This window comes from Sander vitreus, chromosome 3 (genome assembly GCF_031162955.1).
Source record: "Sander vitreus isolate 19-12246 chromosome 3, sanVit1, whole genome shotgun sequence".
Taxonomy (NCBI): domain Eukaryota; kingdom Metazoa; phylum Chordata; class Actinopteri; order Perciformes; family Percidae; genus Sander; species Sander vitreus.
Window position 1 is genome coordinate 18,001,605 of NC_135857.1, and position 21,183 is coordinate 18,022,787.

The following is a 21,183-nucleotide window of genomic DNA, read 5'->3' on the forward strand; positions in this document are numbered from 1 at the left end:
AACACTTACTTTCCCTTTGTCGCCATGGAAACACAGCCCAGGATTATTCACTTTGTGGCCACACACACATACACACACACAGAAACACATGTATAGGGAGAAGCGCAGAAAAATTGGTGTGCATGTGGGATGTGCATGCACAATCCCAACCACACACACCCATGTCACACAGCTGAATGCAAGCACACATACACTGTTCGCCCACACACAGCGAATGGTGACAGGATATAGGGGATGGTGGTGTGAGAGAGAGAGAGAGAGAGAGAGAGAGAGAGAGAGAGAGAGAGAGAGTGAGTGAGTGAGTGAGTGTGTAGGTGGATAATAATGCTGATGATAGTGAGTTGTGATGGGGTTTGCAGATTAGCCTGACGGAATGACAATAAGTGGATTGCATAACACCTTTGTTAACTACATTTGTTATTGATGTCCTCAGCCATCTGTGAATCCACCATGCTCTGTGTGTGTGTGTGTGTGTGTGTGTGTGTGTGTGTGTGTGTGTGTGTGTGCCACGCGCATGTGTGATGGCAAAACGCTCAAAAAGAAGGTGTGTGCCTATAAGTAAATGTTGCTCTCCTATTAGACCAGAAATGCAAGAAGTGTGAAATGTGTATGTGTTACCTGAATGAGACTGCGTAGTGACTCCACATATGACTGCTCTGTGTCCAAGAGGGTCATCATCACATGTTTCCTCATGTCCTGTGAAAACAGAAGGTCAATCATCACTGCATTTACAGTAGATTTATCTTCTTCACATATTCATACCGTCATTAGTTAGAGGAACATTCTACTAAAGGATACAAAATGTGTAGACTGCACCCAGCACTCAATACACCGATATGCACCTGTGCCTCCATCGTAACACCTAGCCATTTAGGACAACAATCTTGTTGTATGCAAGCCTTAATTCTCAAACCACTTTGTAGTGTTTCTCAATTATTGGTCTAATAGGCCTAATCTTCTTGGAGAAGCAAAGTAATCACGGAGTACTTTCTGACTTTTTGGTTCCTACCAGTTTCCTTCAACTGTTTGATTGAAACATCAGATCTTTAATGTCAATGATATTATAAACCAACACAGACAAGACTGCAAATATGTTGTCATTGTTGCATATTCATATGCAAGTGAATAAGCTGCTCAACACACAGTGAACAAAAAGCCCAACGCATTGCGGCCGAGAAGGAAAAAGAGAGAATAAAAGTGAGAGATGAAGAAAGACAGATGACGGGAAGAAGGGAAGACAAAAAAACAAAAAATGTCAACATAATTTGATGATTTATTGTACATGATATATGATAATTTCATTTACTTTTCTGCACTGTGAGATGGATCAAAATCAGAAGCAAAAACACCAAACATTTGGTGTGTGGTGTGTGCTACAAAAGGTACAAATCCATCCCTCTTTTCTCTGGTTATACTGTAATGTGATGACGTCTATCCTATGACTTGAGACAGGCTATGTGGGTGGGTGTGTGTGTGTGTGTGTGTGTGTGTGTGTGTGTGTGTGTGTGTGTGTGTGTGTGTGTGTGTGAGAGAGAGAGTGAGTGTGTGTGTGTGTGTGTGTGTGTGTGTGTGTGTGTGTGTGTGAGACAGAGAGTGAGAGGTGGGAGAATAACAAGGGGAGTATATAAGGATCATGGAACAAGTCAGACATATTATCTCAGGGGTCTCAGGGGAGTCTCCAAAAATATTCTGGTACCATACTTGTAAATATCAAACGGAGCCACAGGCAAAATCCTACGGTGCATATGTAACCACAATGTATCTCACTGTCTTTTCACAAACACACAGGCCACAAAAACACACGAGGATTTTTTCCTTCCTCCCTTGCTCCGCTCTGCCAGCACCACTGTGCCCTATAAATAACCGTAACAATAACTTCCCAGAAAGGCCATGTTTAGTGTTTGGCATCTGAAGGGATCCCAGGGGCGCTGTGGGATACCACCCGAGGATGAAAGTTGGGTGGATGGAGGAGTGTGTGTCATTAAGTAATTGCGAGTGGAAAACCTGCCTTCTAAAATGAGAGAAAAGCATTATGTTTTTTGTTTTTTTTATAGTAAATGTTAGGCTGACGTTACCACCAGTGACTCATCTCTTATTAAATAATTTTCCCAAGATCCACACCGTTTGCTCCTTCGCAGAGTGAGAGATGTAGTCCAAGTCTACTCTACCCTGAGGTATAAACACAAACACAATGGAGTAGGAGGAATAAATGCAGGGCTAAAGAGGGAAACACACAATACCGCAGTAATCATCCATCTATACTCCTAAATTACCCTCCAAATAGGGACACTCATCTATTCAAAATACATCTTGGTTCAGTGCCCTGATACTGTAGCAGCAGCTCTGCCAAAGTGTCCTGAATCCCAGTTTCTCAAGTGTTATTTATCTTGACCTTTTTATAGTATTCATAATTCAGTTGCTGATCTTTCTGGGTAAAATGTCACACCTGCAAATCTAAATAGATTAACTTAAAACCCAGGTTTAATTCTTTTGTTGTCAAGCTCTGACAGTATTGCACCAAAATTAAAGATGTGAACAGCAAATAAGCTAAGAAGACTTTCAATATTTTAGATTTAGAATTAGATTTAAAAATGAACTTTAATGGTCTTCAATGGACTTCATAAACTCCTGGTTTGTAACAGTTGTTGCTGGGTTTTTGTAAGATTATTTATGTACCTCTTTGTTATAAATAAAGACAGTCAATGTTTTATATTGTTCAATTAAAAGTTCATACTCTATCAGAAAATAGAAAATGTACATCACAATTGAACCCCAGAGTGAAATCTTCAAACTGCTTGTTTTTCTGACCATCAGCAAAAAAAAAAAAAAAAACTCAATATAGGTATATACAATAGGTAAATCATTTTGTATTATTGATTAACTATTATTATAAATATGTAGCAAATATCCACAGATGTTTGGCATTTGTGTTGATTAGTAAGTAAAATGATAAATCATAATTATTATCACATCATTTGCTGTCTGTTAATTACCTACCTAATGGTTTCAGGATTATATCTTACAATCAATCAATCACCCACTTGGGCCAACCGATGATAATTTGTTGAGAATAATGCTATCAAACATAAAGCACAACTGCATTGCTAGGCAGTAACACTAATCTATCTATCTATCTATCTATCTATGAACTGCAGTGCTCTCTCAGAAATACTACAACCTGCAGTATTTATGTAGTGTACAGTATATGTAGTAAAAGCAGGATTTCCCCAGTATCTTAAACTGCAGTGATAGATGCTGTTTCAGTCAGCATCTCCTGGCACAGTCTCTCTCTCACACACACACACACACACACACACACACACACACACACACAACAGTAGGAGTGATATGGACTCAGAGAGCTGTCCAATTAATGATGAAGGGAATAACACACTTGGTTCTGGAACCATACTCCTGGATAGGGGTTGGACTCTTTTCTTCTCCGGAGTTGCCCATGGTGTGGCGCCGGGCGGGTGTGGGGATACTCACAAGCCCCCGGCTGGCGCCGCTACGTTGGAGTTTAACCCGGTGGGACGAGAGGGTCGCCTCCCACGCCTGCGCGAGTTGTGGGGGAAAAACTCTGACTGTTGTTTGTGCATATGCACCAAACAAGAGTTCAGAGTATTCGGCCTTCTTGGAGACCTTGGGTGGAGTCCTGTATGGGGCTCAGTCGGGGACTCCCATAGTTCTGCTGGGGACTTCAGCGCGCGCGTGGGTAATGATGGAGACACATGGAGAGCGTGATTGGGAGGAACGGCCTCCCTGATCTAAACCAGAGTGGTTGTTTGTTGTTGGACTTCTGTGCTAGTCATGGATTGTCTATAACGAACACCATGTTCGAACATAGGGATGCTCATAAGTGTACTTGGTACCAGAGCACCCTAGGCCAAAGGTCAATGATCGATTTTATAATCGTTTCATCTGATCTGAGGCCATATGTTTTGGACACTCGGGTGAAGAGAGGGGCGGAGCTGTCAACCGATCACCATCTGGTGGTGAGTTGGGTCAGGGGGTGGGGGAAGACTCTGGACAGACCTGGTAAGCCCAAAGCGGGTAGTGCGGGTAAAGTGGGAACGTCTGGAGGAGGCCCCTGTCCGACAGACTTTCAACTCACACCTCCGGCGGAGCTTTTCGTGCATCCCTGTGGAGGCTGGGGGCATTGAACCTGAGTGGACGATGTTCAAAGTTTCCATTGCTGAAGCTGCGGTGAGGAGCTGTGGTCTTAGGGTCTTAGGTGCCTCAAGGGGCGGTAACCCACGAACACCGTGGTGGACACCGGTGGTCAGGGAAGCCGTCCGACTGAAGAAGGAGTCTTTCGGGATATGTTATCCCAGAGCGACTCCGGAGGCAGTTGCAAGGTACCCGAAGGGGCCCGAAGGGCTGCAGCCTCTGCCGTGAAAGAGGCAAAGCAGCGTGTGTGGGAGAAGTTCGGAGAAGACATGGAGAAGGACTTTCGGTCGGCACCAAGGTGCTTCTGGAAAACCGTTCGCCACCTCAGGAGGGGAAGCGGGGAACCATCCAAGCTGTGTACAGTAAGGATGGGACGCTGTTGACCTCAACTGAGGAGGTAATAGAGGGCGGTGGAAGGAGCACTTTGAGGAACTCCTAAATCCGACTAATACGCCCTCTATGGTAGAGGCAGAGCTGGAGGATGAGGGGGGATTGGCATCAATTTCCCTGGTGGAGGTTGCTGAGGTAGTTAAACAACTCCACAGTGGCAAAGCCCCAGGAATTGATGAGATCCGTCCAGAAATGCTTAAAGCTCTGGGTGTGGAGGGTTGTCTTGGTTGACACGCCTCTTCAGCATTGCGTGGAAGTCTGGGACGGTGCCTGAGGAGTGGCAGACCGGGGTGGTGGTTCCCCTTTTTTTAAAAGGGGGACCAGAGGTGTGTGCCAATTACAGGGGTATCACACTTCTCAGCCTCCCGGTAAAGTCTACTCCAAGGTGCTGGAAAGGAGGGTTCGGTCGATAGTCGAATCTCAGGTTGAAGAGGAACAATGCGGATTCCGTCCTGGTCGTGGAACAACGGACCAGATCTTTACTCTGCAAGGATCCTGGAGGGAGCCTGGGAGTATGCCCAACCAGTCTACATGTGTTTTGTGGATCTGGAGAAGGCGTATGACCGGGTGCCCCGGGAGATACTGTGGGAGGTGCTGCGGGAGTACAGGGTGAGGGTCCCTTCTCAGGGCCATCCAATCTCTGTACGACCAAGCGAGAGCTGTGTCCGGGTTCTCGGCAGTAAGTCGGACTCGTTTCAGGTGAGAGTTGGCCTCCGCCAGGGCTGCGCTTTGTCACCAATCCTGTTTGTAGTATTTATGGACAGGATATCGAGGCGTAGTCGGGGTGGAGAGGGGTTGCAGTTCGGTGGGCTGGGGATCTCATCGCTGCTTTTGCAGATGATGTGGTCCTGATGGCATCATCGGCCTGTGACCTTCAGCACTCACTGGATCGGTTCGCAGCCGAGTGTGAAGCGGCTGGGATGAGGATCAGCACCTCTAAATCGGAGGCCATGGTTCTCAGCAGGAAACCGATGGAGTGCCTTCTCCAGGTAGGGAATGAGTCCTTACCCCAAGTGAAGGAGTTCAAGTACCTTGGGGGTCTTGTTCGCGAGTGAGGGGACAATGGAGCGGGAGATTGGTCGGAGAATCGGCACAGCAGGTGCGGTATTACATTCAATTTATCGCACCGTTGTGACGAAAAGAGAGCTGAGCCAGAAGGCAAAGCTCTCAATCTACCGGTCAGTTTTTGTTCCTACCCTCACCTATGGTCATGAAGGCTGGGTCATGACCGAAAGAACAAGATCCAGGGTACAAGCGGCGAAATGGGTTTCCTCAGGAGGGTAGCTGGCGTCTCCCTTAGAGATAGGGTGAGAAGCTCAGTTATCCGTGAGGAGCTCGGAGTAGAGCCGCTGCTCCTTTGCGTCGAAAGGAGCCAGTTGAGGTGGTTCGGGCATCTGGTAAGGATGCCCCCTGGGCGCCTCCCTAGGGAGGTGTTCCAGGCACGTCCAGCTGGGAGGAGGCCTCGGGGGAGACCCAGGACTAGGTGGAGGGATTATATCTCTAACCTGGCCTGGGAACGCCTCGGGATCCCCCAGTCGGAGCTGGTTAATGTGGCCCGGGGAAAGGGAAGTTTGGGGTCCCCTGCTGGAGCTGCTACCCCCGCGACCCGACCCCGGATAAGCGGATGAAGATGGATGGATGGATGGATGGGAATAACACACACGTGTGTGGCAATGAGGTAAACAAGAAGGGAAATGTTCCTGTGTTCTGTGCTGGTCGTCTTTATCTGATAATACACACACAAACGCATGCACACGCACACACACACACACACACACACACACACAAAATGGTGCAATAATGCTAGGAATGCTAGTTCCACTTTGCTAGCAGGGTTACCATAGGAATCCCAGCTGAGAGGCTGAATGGTCACAGGAAAGGCTCGTCTCTCACAACAGCAGAGCTGAAGACAAGACACTCAGTCCAGTCGGAGTCAAGCCACAGACCAGAGAGCCCAGTCAGCATAATAAAACAACAGTCACACACTGTGTGGTGCTATGAGGACACAGGATGAGACAATGTTTTCCATCTTATTTTTCCCCTGTCTGTCTCACAAGGTAGAGGTTGGGGAGTAACTCTAGTCTAGTTAGGTTATTTGATTTAATTGTTTTCACGGTTTGTTTAAATTCCAAATCAATTTTATCAAAGCTGATAAAAAAGATGGACTAAATTACAAAAGTAAGAGCCAGGTAGTAATACACTGGAATTATCTTTTAAACAATCTTGAGAAAAGCAGTGGTAGGGAGTTAACACAGAAGTTTAATGAGCCTAAGCACAAGTGTAACTAATCTCATTAATGATAGCTACATTCCACTCATGACACCTGACCTTTTCTCAAATTTATAAGAGAAACCTATTTAATTAGTCTGTTTTAATTGTGTTTACTATGTCTAATGTTTTATCTTTACACTATCCACATATTGTTTGTGGTTGCAACTTCTGTGGTAGTTCTCGCATTGTGCAGGACATTGTGCTTCCACCTGGAATGAAATGTGCTATATAAATAAAGTTTTGCTTGCTTAACATGCTTTGACATGTAATGTATGCAGTCATGCCAATAAAGCCACTTAAATTAAAAAAATATATATCATATTTCTCACTTGATTATGTCTTGATTATGAAAAAATGCAGTGAAAAAAAACCCTCTTCATTGGTCCTCAAAGAAGATCAGATCCAGCTCTTCAGCTGGCAGAAATGTTTCTTTTTAGGGCTGGATGTACTCCAAAATGGCTAGACAGTGGACACAGTTCTGTTTATACTACATTAGGCATCTGCATATACTGGCATGTATGACAACATTAACATGTATATCACAAGAACCCTCAGACTATAGTAGTCACATGAGTGCAGAGTATAATTTGGGCTTTAGTACAACAGGCACAGAACTCACAGCCCCTTGGTTGTTTGCCACCACTGACAAAATGAATATCCAATAGAAAAACAAAAAAATAACTTGGAAACTCAGAGCCTCGGCCCTGACACCTGAGGCCTCATGAATAAAAGAGTGCGTAGGATCCACACTCAAAGTGTATGTAAGCATAAAAGAAAAAGATAACGTGGGCCAAAAAATAATCCGATTAATAAAACTGTGCGCATGCACACCTGCAGGCAATGTTTCATTTATAAATTACAGTCCACATGCCTTATATCCCACCCTCTACACACCCACATTCAACCATAAATGGTCAATGCAAGTACCTCATGAATGTCGATGCACAAGCACAAATAACAGTGCTGGTTTGAATGTTTACGATAAAGTGGATCGTTACATTTTAGGCTGTGTCGGCTGATAGTGTGTGTAGTTAGGCTGATGTACAGGGCCAGACTGACAAGTCACATGAGGGTGTGTTGGTCGATCTGATTTAAGCCAGGCATGCAGGTGTTTCGAAGAGCTTTTTAGTTTGAGATGTTTCTGGAGAGAGACACTCTCGGAGGCTGCAGGCTGACAGTGGAAAACCACATGTTTCTACATAGAGAACACTATTGAAGACAAAGATGCTAAAAGACTATTCTTGTTTTCCCACAACACAACTTTTGTAAATACACCTTTTAAAACCTGAACTTTACAACACGGAGAGCAGGCTCGCAGAGTCGTGAGGCAGACGAAGGAGAGGACGCAGAGCATTTAATGCGAACAGTGGCCACCAGACAGCGGGAGAGACAATGAGATAATATACGCTGTTGCTTAAATATCTTTGTAATCAAGCATGAATAACTAATATTGCACGCATATATCTTATGTAGTATCTCCTAAATTAAATATCTTTCATAAACCTAAGGAGTCACCTATTTTCAGAGGTCTTAAAATCTCAGCTTTAAATTATTTGTAATCTGATAACTTTGATCTATTTAACCACCCAGATCTTAGGAATGATGTGGCCTGAAGAGCAAGAATGTGTTTGTGTAATTTAATCAGCCCAAAACAGCCCAAGCTAAGATCTGTTTAGAGAGACAGGTCTGTACATCACAGCCTGCTCATTTGAGATAGAATTCCCAGAGGGGAACAAAGAGTATGCCATAATATGTTAAGTATCCGGTTATTCTTTTCTCTAAGACACAGTCACAATCTCAAACGTTACTTGGTAGTCATGGTTGTAGCCTGTGGCATGGCGGTAACCGTGACAGGATAGATGATTCGCAGGATTCTGCCTGTCACTTATTAACACTGGAGGGGATCTGAGAAGAAACCCTCGACTGTGTGTGTGAAAGAAAGAGCCAAACAGTGTGTACAGTATGCAAGTGAGTAGTACAGCATGTTCTCATGAGTCCCTCTGCGAGCTCTGGTGTCTTGATAATGGTGTGGACACAGGGGGTCCATAAAGTAAGTTATTCGTCACAACTGCAGCCAAACATTACAGCACGACAGTAAAGACAACATAAACCAGAGTCAGAGCACAGGCAGAAACTATTTTAGTTTCATGTAGCCAAGAGCACAGGCAGAAACTATTTTAGTTTCATGTAGCCAAGGTCATGTGGTGTATCAACTATGTACTGTCTGCCTTTGCTGTGAGTGTATATTGTTCTGTACACTCTAATATAGTACTGCTACTACTGTGTTGCAGCTTACTTTTTGTTTGTATAAAACTGTACAAAACTGTTGCTGTAATTTTGCTCATGGTAGTTTGACAAGGCCAAACCTTGGCGTTTGAGGGCTGCTAAATCAGAAAAACTGAATGCCATACAAGGTGTTCAATTGTATAATGTAATGTGATGTATTCATTATAGGACAGATAATAACTTTTCATCCTGTACCTGTTTTGTACACAAAATTTAGTATCTAAAAGTGGTATTTTGTCAATGAAGGATAGAAGTTCCCAATCATAATTTCCAAGTGCCGCAGCTGCTTTCAATTTTGGGCCATCAAATATTTTGTAAGGTCACTTTCTTCTCTCTCTGTGACGTACGCCGCCGACAAAAAGACTGGGACCCAGCTGTAAAGACCGCAGCTCTATCACTTTGAGCTTAAAAAAAAGAAGCATACGGCTTCTTACAAATAATGATATATTGCCAACAAGGTTATGTTTCGATACTGTATATTGTGGTTTGTCTGTACCAAAAACATGTCATGTTGTCCTGGCCTAACAGGTACAACACAACGAATAGAAGAGTGAGGGAGTAATCCCTTGATTATCTATCACTATGTGTATTTTGATACAAATCTATTTTTCTATTATCAAAATAATGATACTAAGGTAAACCAAGTGTAGCTGGTATGTACTTACAGACTACTTTCAACATTGTTGTACAGAGCTGTAAGAGGTAGGCTATATAACCTGATATTGGCAGCTTCTTTATCTAAGTTAATAAAGGATTGTTCGACATCTTGGGAAGCAGAAATTTGCTTTCTTGTCGAGAGTTAGATGAGACGATCAACACCATTCATGTCTGTATGCTAAATATGTAACTTGAGCCAATAGCTGGTTAGCTTAGCTTAGCATAAGAAACTGCTAGCCTGGTTCTGTCCAACGGTAACACAATATTCCTACCGGCCTGTAGTTAATTAATTAATTCCCTCTGTCGATGCATGAAAATCTAATTTTCTAATTAAAATGCTGAAAAAAATAATTTTTCTTCAATCCCTCCTTTTTTCCATGTGGTCTATTAACTGAATATGTACCTCAACATCAGCCCAACACATATTCAATATCAAAAATAATGGCTTAACTTCCCCAAACCCCATACGGTTTGAGATCTGAGCTAAAGTTATTTCATTAAAAGCATCAGCGACAGAAACACAGCTCTTTCCTCTCATTGCTGTCGTCACACCTCTCCACCCCTGCCGTTTTCATCGCTGACTGTTTCCCCTGGCAACAGCCTGGCGAACGCAGCAACAGGCAGCTTGAATTCGGCCAAAGAGAAAGCATCCTCATCACCCATTCCTTCCCCTATTCATCCACACACCTCTGTAAACAGCTTGATTTTCACATCTTCAGGTTTCTAGGTCCTGAACGTAATCGAGTCTCATGCGTCACTTCCTCGTCAAGTGTCTGCCTTTTGGCACGGTTATGTCATTTTGCGTGCAGATGTGAGTGACAGCCTGTGTGTGTCTATGTTCTCCCTAATTGTTATTTGCATGCCGAAGACTGCTCTGACCTACTCTATTACTATCCAAAAGTTTTCTCTGCCTTTCAGACGCGTGAACACAGACTACTGATCCACCTCTCGACTCCTCCGTCATCATCACCTCTTCCATTCCCTTCCTCTCATCCTACTCTTTCCTTTCTACAGCTCCTCGCATTGGTCTCACCTCACATTCACACAATCACTTCATGAAACATCTATGCTAAGGTGTGTAATTAGTCCTCTGCTGCTGCTTCAATATTTGCCTTCATCAAACCACAAATTGGCCAAGAAAAAATATTTGTTGTACTTATACTGCATTACATACAATCAGAATCGATTAGTCGATTCATTGATTTGTTAATTGACAAAAAATGGCATTAATTGGCAACTATTTTAAGTAATTCTTTCAAGCAAATATGACATACATTTGGACTAATATGACTATTTGCTGGTTTTCTTACTCGCTTATGATATTAAACAAAATATCTTTGAAGTTTTGGACAGGTTGTCAGACAAAACAAGACACTACGGAAAATGTATGAATTTCTTTTTTTAATATTGTTTGAGATTTTATGGTCAAAATATGAATGGAAAATATCATCAGTTGGGGTTCTACAATTATTTGAAAAGAAAGATTTCCAAAAGTGTTATACTGTCAGGCCTAAGAAAGTCTTGTGTCCTTGTTAGCTCTCATTTTCCACACTTCTATAATTATATGCATTGGGGGAAATTGTTTCCCAAATGAAAAAAACACACATCATAAGAAAATGTATCACTGCTCTTACATAGATTTACTTGACCCTCCCATGTACAAATACACGTCAGCCCTTGGTGTGGATTAACAGGCTGGTTGTTAGGATTAGCAGAACTACAGCGGCTGTGTTAAGTCTGCAGTATGTGTGAGGTTGTGCATTCACGCATGTGTGGAGGTAATCCGAAGCGTGTTTGTTGATTTTGCTGCCACTCGTGCATGCATAACTCAAAATATACAACAAACACGCAAAAAGGAAATGCTACTAGAGAGGCCTCAACATAATATATATATATATATATATATATATATATATATATATATATATATATATATATATATATATATATATATATATATATATATGAAAAAAAACTACCACAGACCGTGTACCCACAGATCATCAAAACACTGGACAGTGAGTGCAGATTCATAAACGAGTGCAGATGGACAGACAGTGAGACTACAAAGAGTAGTAGAGTGTTTGTAACAGTAGGTGTTGGGGCTAATCAGGTGATTCACTCAGCTCTAATTCTATTGTAGAGAGAGACAGAGAGGAGATCTGAAGAAAGACACATTATACAAGTAAGACAGACATGTTAAAACAAGGAATGAGCTATGATAATAAAGGTGATACACAAAAAAACAGAACAAAAAAGAATTCAAATAAAAGCAGGATCTACAGCAGAAGAAGAAGAAAGAGAATGAGAACATGAGAGGAAAAAGAAGAAGGCTGGATGGAATGAAATCTAAATTGACTTGGGCAGGCAGCCACAAATCTTCAAGGCAAAGAAAAGAAAACACCTAGTCTACCTCTCCGTTGGGGCTTCCAGCACAAAGTCCATTCCCATTCAAATTCCTGCTGGTGTTCCCATTCTTGTTGTTTCTGAACTGGTCCACAGTATCTCTGTCCACCACTACTTCTCCACCTCCTCCCTCATCTCCTGTGTTCTCTCCATTCTCATTCATTTCCTCCAGAGCGATGCTGAACTGGGCAAGGGTTCGCACCATTTGCAGCATACGGAGCGGTCCCTGTGCCCAAATGCACGCTCACTTTGGCACATAGACGCACAAAAAAAAAGAAGAAAAAAAAAACCTGCAGGGTTTTATCTGTTCGTTTAATCACAGATAAAATGTTGTCTTCATGTCCACAGAATAACGCCTGAGGGTCAAAGGGATCACCACCTTTCCTCTTATTCACAACATAAAATAAACATCTTTCCTGCCGTTGTTTTTCTGTCCTCTCTTCTTCTGGCAACAGATGCTTTTAAATAATTCAGTCCTTCAGAAAGCAACCTCTCTGCATGCAAATCTTTTGCTCTTCCATAAATTCAGTGTTTTCTGTCAAAGTGTCTTGCTCTGTTTAGGTAGACTCGGCTACGCAGCTGTCACAAACGTGTGTGTCACGCAGCACACACCCACTCCGTATGTGAGAAGGAGCATACTTCAGCATGTATGCATGGGTGTCTGATCTTTTTCTGCTGCATGGATGATGTAAGCAAGATCTGAGCGTATGTCGAGGTGTGTGTGGACCACGGAAGAAATACAAAGTGTGTGGTGTGTGTGGTGTGTGTGGTGTGTGTGTGTGTGTGTGTGTGTGTGTGTGTGTGTGTGTGTCATGGCCCTCCCCTCGGGTGTATAAAATGAGAGACAGCAGGCTGGGCAGACGCTCACAGCACTCAGCTCAGCCAGACTCAACCAATCCCTCCATAAATAATCGATTGAGTCATCTGTGGGATGAGAGAGGGGAGGATGACAGAGCTGTCTATTCATCCATCTCCCTCTTAACTATCTTTCAAATGATGACATAGCATCTTCCTTATGTCACAACACTGTCGTAAGTTCCCCTACTCCCAGTGCAGTTAAATGCTCCATTGAGGCAATACATATTTGAATTGTAATGTCCTTTCTATCTTCGTCTGTTTCCATGCAGGCACACTAAATGGCAGCAGTCCACAGATAACCATGACAACAGTGGGCAAGTGTGTCATTTTAAAAAGGACCAAATCTGTGTTTTGCATGTTTTAGCTATTAAAACTACAAATCATGTTTAGTGACTAAGATGTATTTGCCATCGTCCAGGCTGCTACTGTTTTCCTTTTAATAATAATAATAATAATAATAATAATAATAATAATAATGTTTAATTTACTAAAACTTTATATATTTTCTTAATAATAATACTTGGTACTAAAAGTCAGGGTATCTCAGCCACTGCTGCTTTGATTATTCCCATTCTTTTTTTTATCCGTCTCTTGCGAGTCCCTCAATTTTATGGAAGCGCAATACTATATCAATGGAATACCCCTTTAGTATTTCTTTAGTCTATCAAACATGAGCATATGAAACATGACCATTAAATCTTCCCAGAGCCCAAGGTGAATCAATCTACAGTTAAATTAAAACAGAGAAAAGCAGCACATTGGAGAATCTGGAAATTCTGAAATCGTGGCCAGGGCCTTTATGTGAGACTATTAGAGACATGTCATGCTTTCTTATTCACCCTGTTCATAATTTAGAAAAGAAGCCTTCCTGTTTGCCATTGCTTTCACCATTTTTACTTTAAATGTAGCCTTCCCACTTCCTCTATCCGTTTCAATGGAATACTTTTATATTGAAAAACTGCAGGAAGGGTTGAGTTGAAAAGTAGCTTAATATTGAGAAAGCACACCAAAGTTCTATCCATCAGAATTCATTTATTAGTAAGTGAGAACAGTATTTCTGCAAAATGAGAAACTCAAAGCAACAGAGAAATTTAGCAGTGCAGTTGAACTGATGGAAAGACTGTGGAAATATATTAAGAATATGCTGAATATCAATCCCAGTCATAATGTGAAGTAGATGTACTGATATGATATCGTTATATTATAATATCATTATGTAGATCATTATTTGAGGACTGGCATTATGTGAGAATTTTCTGTTTTCGTGCTTTCATACAGTTTTGATCAAAGTTATATTTTCATTGTGGTTGTGCAGTTGAACTATTATCCACTGTCCTTGCATACACTATTGGCCTCAGTTTTCCACAGAGCTTCTGTAAGCAACTGCATACCACATAAAGTTAATGATCTAAAACATGCAGAACCACCAGTAGGGTCCTTTAACAATTCATAAAGTAAGTGCACCCACATTAACACGCAGCAAGCAAGTCCACACCCTTTTGTAATACACAGAAAACCACAATCAAGATGTGTGACCAGAGCACAAAGAGGGCAAAACTGCAATTTTGACAAAAGGGTAAAAATGATTGCGTGCATGTGTAAGTGAGTGTGCATACATCGGCCGGCAACGGCATGTGGGTTTGAGCTGAACTGAGAGAAGCAACAGTAGCTTTAAAAATACCCTATGCCATGTGATATTAACATACATAACAAGCCTTAAAGCAACACCAGAGAACTTTTCCCGCTTCAGTCCCCCTACAGGTTGGAAGCGGAATTGTCCATTTAATTACATTGTCCAGTTCATTCAAACTACAGATCCGCTACCCGATCTGGCAACCTTGCATAATGTAATGTAATGGACTATTCTGCTTCCAACCTGTAGGGGGACCGAAGCGGGAAAAGTTCTCTAGTGTTACTTTAAGCGATTTGACGTCCACCACACTTTTATAGTTTGACTAAGATATCGATAAACACAGAGCTTCCCATTCAAGTTGAGCATGGTATGTGGTGGCTTTTGTCCAGCGATAAACCCAAACACACTTCAGGCTCTTTCTCTCCAACTGAGATCAGATGGTGACAACAGAAAAAGGTCACAAAAGGACATTTAAAAGGTCAAGCTCGTGGCAGGAAATTGGCCTTTAATCCTTGTTGCCATAGAAACAATAGACGAGTTTGAAGGTCTGGTGACAGAGATCACAATCTCTCAGGCATGTTCGGAGTTGGAACACAGAATTTTTCTCCGGGCCATACAGCTATTTTTTAAAATCTTTTCTTTAGTAACAACATTTTAATACCACATAAAGGCCACTTAATCCCATATAAGCAATTCAAACTAATAACTTTCCTCTGAAGTCTAATGCTTTATAGTTCTGTAGAGAATAAATGGGGAGATCTTGCCTTCTTTATATCCGCATCTCTGTTTCTATCGTCATTCGTTTATTTATTAACCAACACATACTTGTTAGTAATTCATTACTGTATATCATTTTCTACTTTATGTGATTCTTTGACAATAACACATACATTGAATATCACCGATACTTTGAAGCCACATGAGAGCACATAAGTCACAATCATAACCTGACCAGTTACATCAGCATCCACCGCATCTTGTTTCCCTAGCAACTCCAGGGTGCTCACATCCTCAGTATTTCCAGTTTAGTTTTGGAAAGCCATAAAGCCACAGCCACACACACACACACACACACACACACAGCTGAAGATCCCTGCGTCCTTTTCTAGGAATTAGTGTGTTTTTATTATTTTCAGTGCAGATTGGCAGAAGCAATGAATTATGAAACAGGGAATGAATCGAACACAACAATGATCATAAGCCAGACTCAATTTGGGTCCGTTTCAGGAAGGAGGTTTAACAAACTGAGTCTAACCCTGATGTCTGAGTTGATTTACCCTGAGATGGGAAACTCATTGTTACTGATGCCATGATACTACGATTCACCATGGTAACAACCACAAACAAACTGTTCGACGGAAATACTCATGCGCACATACAGCGAGTTTGAACATGTATTTCGTTAAAAAAAGCAACATAGCGGCTGCTGTTAAAGAGAGAGAATTGGTGTGGGAGAACATTGCTGCTCGAGTCAATGCGTAAGCATTGACAGTGTATTCATTTGATATTTAATCACAGGTAACCTATAATATTACTGGTGAAAACTGGAATGGTATTACACCTATAATTTCATTTAGGTGCAATCCTGCGGGTGAAAAAGTAAGCTAATCCCATTCTGAGACTGCAGCACCATGATCGTTAACAGAAATATAATTAATTAATAAAATTAATTTTTAATGTCTCTTACTGGTTTGTGTCCAGGGAACACTACAAAAACATTTAAAAAAAAAACGTTTCAGAGCGAGTCTCACTCTTCTGACAGCTCTGCATACAGTGGCTTTACTAATATGATCTGCATCACCAATGTTGTAAAGAAAACTACCGTTTGCAAAAAATCTACAAATCTATCTGATCGACTGTGAAGAAAATACCTCTCAAATCGGTTATGTGGAAATGAAAATACATCTAGTCGGGACTCAATATCATCTCCCGACGTAAACTCTCTGTGAAGCTTTTTCATCAACGGGATCGCCGACAAAAGGACATGCAATGTTTGAGAAAAAAACGTTTTATAATCTGCCTAACATAAACTAATAAGTTTTTTTATTCTTGCAGATAAACTGCGCTAAAATGCGCCTGATACAGACTGAATGAATGAATGAGGAAATGAAAGAGCGCTGTGTCAGAGGGAGGAGACTGAGAGAAACTCGAGGTTTATTAAAGAAAACCTGCTCCCGACCAGGTTAGATTCACAGGCTCAGTTACCATAGTAACTGACTCTGAGGTTAAGTTACCTCTCTTCTGAAACGGACTGGCGTTACCCCCCACTCCCCAGGTTTGATTAACCTCCCTTTCTGAAACCGAAAACCCAGAGTTTCCCTCATCTCAGGGTTAACAAACTCAGATTTTCACTAAACCTGCTTTCTGAAACGGACCCCTGACCTTTCCATCTACAGATTTGAAAACAAAAAAAATATGTGGCCCCATACAACCTTCTATCATCTTAAAAAAGACTAAATTAAAATGTCTACACAGTATTCATGCATCACATTCAACATAAATAAAACATGGCAGATCACCATACATACACCATGCAAAACATGCATATGTGGCTGATCATGAGTGGGCTGAATTTGCAGTCATGGGTCAACCTCCACCCTGCAAAAAAAAGTGTGTGTGGTCAATTCCTGCTCAGCCGCCCCAGCCTGTGTCACCGATGTTATTAACTGCTAAATGACAGCTGTTGTGACATCTGTATCACAGCCTCTGAGCCAGTCAGTCTAGAGTGAGTCTACAGATAAACATGTAGGTGGACTGATGACACCTGTCAGCATACCCACTGGTCCACAGGTGTGTGTGTGTGTGTGTGAGAGAGAGAGAGAGAGAGAGAAACCTTAGGAGAGGTGGACGCATGACTGCCCAAACAAATCAAAACAGATTTCTTATCACACACACCTGTGCATGCATACAGCTTGTTCCATCTGCATGTGTATGTGTGTCCAGTTTTCCATCTGGCGTTTATAAAAAACAACCCTCATGAAAGTACAGATACACAGGCACTAAAAGAGAATAAATCATGACATCCCGTCATTCAGGTGTGTGTGTGTAGCAGCAGCAGCAGGTGTGTGGAGTGCTGTTAGCTCCCCGCGTCAACGCTGGATAACATAATGACAGATAGTTCCAGGGGAAAAGATGATTCCCACAGCTACCAAATGGGAGGTCAATATAAAGCTCTGCCTCACCTTACCCCATCTCACCCTCTTTCATTCCGTCTGACCCTTTCTTACAATACCAGATAAATATGGTCAAATACTGTATAAATGAAACTGTGTGCTGAAAGAAACATCAATGTTTTTTAATGCATGTCTTACTGTAGCTTAATCAAGGTAACTAACAAAATACACACACACACACACACACACACACACACACACACACACACACACACACACTCCACAAGGGGGCAGTGGTCATACTGAAAAATCATTAAATAGTAACTTTTTTTGTCTTCCTGCCACAGGGTCGCAGTTAAACATTTCTAGATAGGGCATTAATGGATTGATTCAGAAGCTATGAAACATCAGATAAAGGGCACCTGTCAAAAAGTATAGGTTCATTTTGATAGGAAAATGAGAAAATATTACATAAGATACTTGGTTTTACTTATTTCCCAATTGTCTCCAGGTCAGAAGTGACAGTCATAAAGAGTTTAATAAGCAAAGTAAACAACACATGGTATCTAACAGAGCTGTGACTGTTGTCGAAACTGTAGCGCGTGTGTGAGAGCACACACAGGTAACCAGATCTACTCCAAATACACCCTTATGGGATGGTGTGGATTTGTGTGTGTGTGTGTGTGGGGGACAGAGATACGTGTGCTGTGAAAAGAGTCTTTGTCCCTGAGAGGAGAGGCTGAAGCAAGGACACGATTGACGCTCAGGCTAACACACACACACACACACACACACACACACACACACACACACACACACACACACACACACACACGAAGATTATTGTTCTGCTCTGACTAAGATGATCCAATATATAGACAAAGCTAACAAAACTGTTGGGGAGAAACTCCAATGCAATTACAACCCAATGCCATGGAATTACCAGTCAAATATTGTATGAAGAAATACATTTAAAGTATTGATTTGAAAAAATTATCATTTTCAAAACACCTATGACTGAAAAAACACACAGAAGTATATCTGATTAAAGAGTAGTGGAAAACTATGTAATGCAAAGCCATATTAAATGTCCCTTACCGTACAGTTTATAAAAGGTTTCTAACACAAGGAGAATTACGGTTCCTGCAATGATTTTCAAGGCATTGCTTTATGGCCATAAAGTTGGAATGTTTGGAGTGAGCACTCATTTATTACACATCATCTCATCTTTTCAAGAATACAGAATTTGTCTTACAAACTGGAGAGTAGATCATGATGAAGAAAAATCAAGAAAGATACATCCTGCTGAAGATTATGGGCACTTTATCTTATTTTTAAATAATTTGATTTCATTGTTAAGGCATTTTTCAGCATCCTCAACCAGACAGCATTACAGAGACACACCAGGAGGAGCCTTCAATCCACTCTACATCTACATCCTTAATTTCCTGTCCCACGACAGCCTGACAAGCTAACCTCCAATCCACTTCCTGTCCAGCAAACTCTCCCACAATGCACTGGGATCCAGAGATAGCCATCAGCCACAGAGACAAGTCTTAACCCCAACACCACTCCGGAAATACCTTCTCTGTGTCTGTCTCTCCCACCCAGTTTGTCCTTTCTTCCACCCTCTGTCATCTCTTTCTCTCTGATCATTTCTAGAAATCCTCCCCTCTCTCTCTCACACTGCCTCCCTCACAAAAATCTGAAAAACAAAAACATCTCTGTCCCATTTATTTGTATGTGTTATTTGTAGGAGACGTACCAGTAATATAGGGAACTTGAAGAGACTATCAGCTGGATTTCCCTGCAGGAAACTGTCTCATAAAAGATGAACACAATAATGTTGGCTCTTCAGCAGCACTTGGACATGCTCTCACACACACTCAGCCCCAAGCGCAGTGATATAGTAGTTTAAGGCTGAGAGTGGGAAAAGGGGAGGAGGACGGGGAGAGAAAAGACAAACAGGGATGAAGAAAAAATGATGGCCAAAAGCAAGAAGAGAGAAATTTAGACTGCGGGAACACTTAGCAGACAGTTTTAGTCAGCATTGTTATAACACTACAGCTTAGCTAAGACTAAACACTGGATGGTGGATTAAGCCCATCTCTTCCCTTTCCACTTCATACTTCACTTTCTTTCTCCCTCTTTCTCTCCATTTCCCATCTTTATCCTTAAAGCATCAGCTTAGTTTAGTATACAAACCAGACTAAGGGCCCTATTTAAGTGCACGGCGTGAAGCGCATGGCGCAGGTGCGTTTAGGGCGTGTCCAAATCCACTTTTGCTAGTTTGATGGCAGAAAAAAAGGGTCCGTGCGCCGGGCGCATAGTTCAAAAGGGTTGTACTTCGTGGCTTAATTAATTTTTTGGGCGTAACATGCAATAAACCAATCAGAGTGTCATCTCCCATTCCCTTTAAATGCCAGGCGCGTTTGTACCTTGGCGCATTGCTATTATGATGGCGGATTTGCTGAGCAGGAAGGAGAGAAGAAACTGATCAGATCATAATACTATTTCACATTGTAATATTTTTTTTTATTTTTAATCTTTTGCATGTTTGTGTGCTGCTGGGTGTCCCTGTGTGTGCGCCTAGGCTCGCGCTGTTCACGAGTCTTGGCGCATTTTTATTATGTGCTGTTAAAATAACAATTAAATGTTGCGCTATTGACTTCAGACCAAGTTTTTGTTGGTCAATGGCGTGATCACTTCCCACTGCCTCAAGATAGCAATACGCCAAGAATTCACCTGAACACACCTCCCTGTAAGACCAGCAAGCCCATGGGCGCAAAGATGGGCGCAGGTGCATTTGCTATTTAAGCGACGTGGGTGCTGGACAGTCTTAAAATAGCAAAGACGCTTGCGTTGGGCTTTGCTCCGCGCTGCGCCGGGTGTAAGATAGGGCCCCAAAAGTTTACAGGCATACTAACATGCAGGTGTGACGTTTAGCATGTTCATGGTTTTCATTTGGTGTGTTAGCACGCTATTTGCTAATTATTACCAATAAACACAAAATACAGCTCAGGCTGATGGGACTGTCATTAGTTCTGCAGGTATTTGATAATGAACCAAAATATTGGACAAATTGGAGCATCACAAAAGGTATTACAATTCATCCTGAGGGGAACATGAATGTGTGTAGCACATGTTATGGCAATCCATCCAACAGGTGTCAATATATTTCACTCAAAACCTCAAATAGGGAATTTCAGGGGATATCTAAAATTCTTAGGACACAACATTAACATGAAGAAGATGTTTGTTATATATACCAATGCTTTTCCTACTGTGACATGTCAAAATGTCTTCCACCTATTGTTGGTACACTTAGTTTACATTGTTAGACCACCCTCCCATGAGTTGTGCTCCCAACTGTTGGGACAAAACTAAAAAAGGGAAACA

General features: G+C 41.9%; 1 protein-coding gene across 1 annotated transcript in view; it reads right to left on the bottom strand.

The window, feature by feature from the left end:
* arhgef17 (Rho guanine nucleotide exchange factor (GEF) 17) overlaps nucleotides 1-21,183 on the bottom strand; it is a 65,296-nt gene that overhangs the window by 17,888 nt on the left and 26,225 nt on the right. Inside the window, exon 2 of the mRNA XM_078246330.1 lies at nucleotides 619-696. Coding sequence (XP_078102456.1) covers nucleotides 619-696 — 78 coding nt within the window. The remainder of the gene's footprint in view (nucleotides 1-618; nucleotides 697-21,183) is intronic.